Here is a 4,098-nt window from a genome sequence, read left to right on the forward strand (position 1 = left end):
ATACTGTGCATTTCTGCACATGTATATGGATGGGTGACAATCCAATGATGGCATGTTATGTAGAGCCTACCTTTCTTATCTGGAACCACTGCCCTTATTTGGAGCCCCCCAAAATATTTTTTTTCACTTTCAGGAGCTAAATAAAGAATGTTGCTAGTCATGCTCATTATGACAAGCAAATTCATATATTCCAGTGAATATCTTACATGTTACAATTTCCCAATTGTGACCACTTGTGTGTGAATCTTGCTAGCATAACCTAATGCTCTGTTTCTGGGGGTTGTTCTGAGTTATGAATGATCTTCTAAGAGTTTTCTTCTTTCTAAGAGCTGTGTATCTATGATAGACAGGTTGGTTTGTATTAATTAACATATTACATACCCTATTGTGAGGGTCCTAGAAGTGCCAAAAGTTTTACATATTTCTAAGCCATTTATTGCATTTATTCTAGTGGTTTTCTATTGATAATTTTTTTATTTATATAGTTTTATGCCAGTAATGTATTAGGAAAGTATTAACACAAGCATGCAACCACTGCCTTAAAATGTTAAGTCTTAATTACAATATAAAGCTTGTTAAAGAAACAATTAGAGGGTCGGTATTCACCAAAAGAAATGTTCATGAATATTCAAAGCAGCTACTCATAATGATCTTAATGGGAAACTACCCAAATGTCTAGAAACAAGGGAATGGATAAATTAACTGTTACATACTCATACAATGAAACAGTATATATCAATGAAGACACTCAGAAAATACACAAAACATGACGAATGAATCTCACAAACGTAATGAGCAGACACTAAGAGTGTGATCAGCATCATTATTTTTCCACAAAATGCAAGAGTATGTAAAACCAGTTGATTCAGAGACAAAGATAGCAATTACCTTTGGGAGGTTAGTAATTATGCAGAGAAATGAGGAGGACTTCAGGTGCACTGGTAATTTCTAACCCTTCATCTGGTTACTGATTACCGGATACCGCTCAGTTTGTGGGAATGCATGAACCATACAAAAACAAGAAGTGCAATTTTCTGTATTCAGAGTTGAGTAAAAAGCTGAAAAATGGAAGGTGATATTTTATTCAGCTCTTTAGCATTTTAAGGTGTGAAAACACGCATGCTCCATTTTATCTTTTTTTTTCCGGCACAAGAGCCAAATAGTGCTATAATCTTTCGTCTTTAAAATATCATTAATTTCATATCACATAAACACAATTCTTAATGACTATGTCAAGTGGAAGAACATCTGAATAAGAATGATACTCAATTTGTTGGTGAGCTGTTACCATAGGATCATAAAACGACAGAAGGGTGTGCTTCCTGCTTGCCCACTTATCTCTCCAAGCAGCAAGGCCAGGAGCTGATAACAATGGATCTCATCCAAGTCCTGGGTTTCGAGGAACCATGGCCTGAAAATCCGAAAAGCATCTGCAAAACTACTTTCCTTCCAAGAGTATATGACGACACCACACTTTCTTCATGGCTTTCTTCATCTCTGTGTTTCTCAACGTGTAGATCAGAGGGTTGAACATGGGGGCAATGATGGTATAGAAAAGAGCAAACACTTTGTCTTCTGGAAACGTTGTGGCTGGTCTAATATAGATGAACAGTGCAGGTGCAAAAAACAAAGCCACAACTGTGATGTGAGCACTGCAGGTGGAAAGAGCCTTGCTCCGACTCTCCGCGGAGTAAGCCCTGACACTGCACAGTATAAAAAAGTAAGACAACATCAGCACGACGAAGGTCACCAAAGCAATTAGGCCTGAATTGGCAATGACTAGGAGACCTATGAGGTGTGTATTAGAACAGGCTAGTTTCAGTAAAGGGTACACTTCGCAGAAGTAGTGATCTATCTCATTGGGGCCACAGAAGGGTAAGAAGATGGTGAGAAGGAACTGGCTGGCAGAATGTACAAACCCCCCGGTACAGCAGGCTGTGATGATTGTGTTACACCTCTGTCTGCTCATGATGACCGTGTAGTGCAGGGGCCTGCAGATGGCCACGTAGCGGTCATAGGCCATCCCCGTGAGGATGAAGATCTCGATGCCTCCAAATAAATGTGTGCTAAAGAGTTGTGTCATGCAGCTACTGTAGGAAATGGTCTTCCTCTCTGCCAACAAGTCAGTCATTAGTTTGGGTGTCACGGTGGATGTGTAGCAAAGGTCGGAGAGTGAGAGGTAATTAAGGAAAAAATACATGGGTTGCTCAATTAGCTGACTGCCCATTATGGAAATTATTACAAGTGAGTTTCCTATCCAAATAGCAATGTAGCAAAATAAAAATAATACAAAACAAAGGGTTTCAATGTTCTTGTTTTTGGAAAGTCCCAAGAGAATAAATACAGTGACATTATTGCTTTGATCCATGGTCCAACGTAGATAGCATCCATGAAATCATCTGAAATATGCAATTCATGAGGCCATATTAGAAGTGTCTCGTGGGTAGAATGATAATCATATCCTATTCAAGGAATTTACTAGCTTTAATATGCCTCATTCAAATATGTCAGAGAATAAAAATCAAGTATTCAAAGGGCCGCCTGGGTGGCTCAGTCGGTTAAGTGACTGACGCTTGGTTTTGGCTCAAGTCACGCATGATCTCATGGTTTATAAGATCAAGCCCTGCATCCAGCTTCACACTTACACTGTGGAGTAGGCTTGGGATTCTCTCCTTCCCTCTCTGACCCTCCCCCCACCCCCGAAAAATAAATAAATAAATAAATAAATAAATAAATAAATAAATATTTAAAAAATCAAGTATTCCATTAAAATGACTCTCTAAGGAGACTCCACGACCTAATAGCAAATTGTGATCAATGTCTAGCTTAGTCAACATGATTGCCTGTGATCAATACACAATCAAATCTTAGATGCTCCTGAAAACATGGCACTGACTGTTTAGCAATGTGTGCCACCAAGTATTTTTATAATCTTATGCTCAACCTTGACCAGATATCTTCAAGAGGTCTGCATTTTCATCCTATGTATTTTCAGCCCTAACTTTATACCGTACCTGGCTTCTCTATCAATTCCTATTTAAGTTTCTTCTTCAACCCTTTCTATTACTGAACAAATTAACATGGTCACCCACGCAATGAATAATCCCGCTGTAAGGCAGACGGAATTTTAAAACAAAAACATTAATTTCCATAGTGGAATTTTAAGAACTTGAATGAGTTTAAGAAAAAATTATAGAGAAATAACTTCAGGATGATTCTCCAAATCAGATTATACTGAGATTAGCCAATAAGTTAAAGAGGCTATTTTAATTTGCATAAAGTTATAATACTGAATATATTACTGGCTTGAATCCTTCATTAAACATACTTGAAATATGTTTCTTATCTTTGGTCAAGCATAAAGGCTTTTTAAATAATTTTAAGTCTATAAGTAAAGAAAGGCTTAGAATGTTCTCAAGCAAAGCCATTTCATCAGTCCGTCTGCATTTGTTAGGACTTCGTTAATAATATTACTTAATCTCTATTTGTCTCAGTTCAGAAGGCTACAGCTATGCTTAATTTCCTGACATCAGTTCAACTTCTTCACAGATATACGGCTACTATACTATGATTGCCTGGCACATATTTTAATCTCTTTAAAAATATTATGTGTATAATCGAATCATTCATTGTAATTTGAGGTAAATCCCTGGTTACACGCCTTAATTTAGCCACTAACTTCATATAGGACTTTCGCAAGGCAGTTAATTTCTTTTAAGAAGTTTCTCTTCATTTGAAACCTGGGAAAATACACCCTGCTCTATATAATTCAGACTGGTTCTGAGACTCAGCTTTGATTATAGATGAGAAACATCTTTTAAAAAAATAAAATAGTGCACACATGACAGTATTACTGTATTAAAATTAATGTACACAAAGAAAAATAACTTCGAATTACTCTAGTTTACAGAGGTTAAGGCACTTGTACATAGTAGCACATTAGTATATAGCAAACAAGGGTTTATAACTTGAGTTTTCCAACTCCGGTGCTTGTGTTTCTTAATACCTCACTCTACATCCTTTCAAGGGAGAAATAATGAAGCAACAACATAAATTTAACACGAACCCTGGCTGGCCCAACTCGGAAATTTGCATACA

General features: G+C 37.1%; 1 protein-coding gene across 1 annotated transcript; it reads right to left on the minus strand.

Annotated features, from left to right (window-relative positions):
* Positions 1-1,438: 1,438 nt before the first annotated feature.
* Positions 1,439-2,368, minus strand: LOC125916177 (olfactory receptor 4P4). Its single transcript, XM_049622352.1, has one exon. It carries the CDS (start codon positions 2,366-2,368, stop codon positions 1,439-1,441), a length of 930 nt encoding a protein of 309 aa, XP_049478309.1.
* Between the last annotated feature and the right edge of the window lie 1,730 nt (positions 2,369-4,098).

Source organism: Panthera uncia, chromosome D1 (genome assembly GCF_023721935.1).
Source record: "Panthera uncia isolate 11264 chromosome D1, Puncia_PCG_1.0, whole genome shotgun sequence".
NCBI lineage: Eukaryota > Metazoa > Chordata > Mammalia > Carnivora > Felidae > Panthera > Panthera uncia.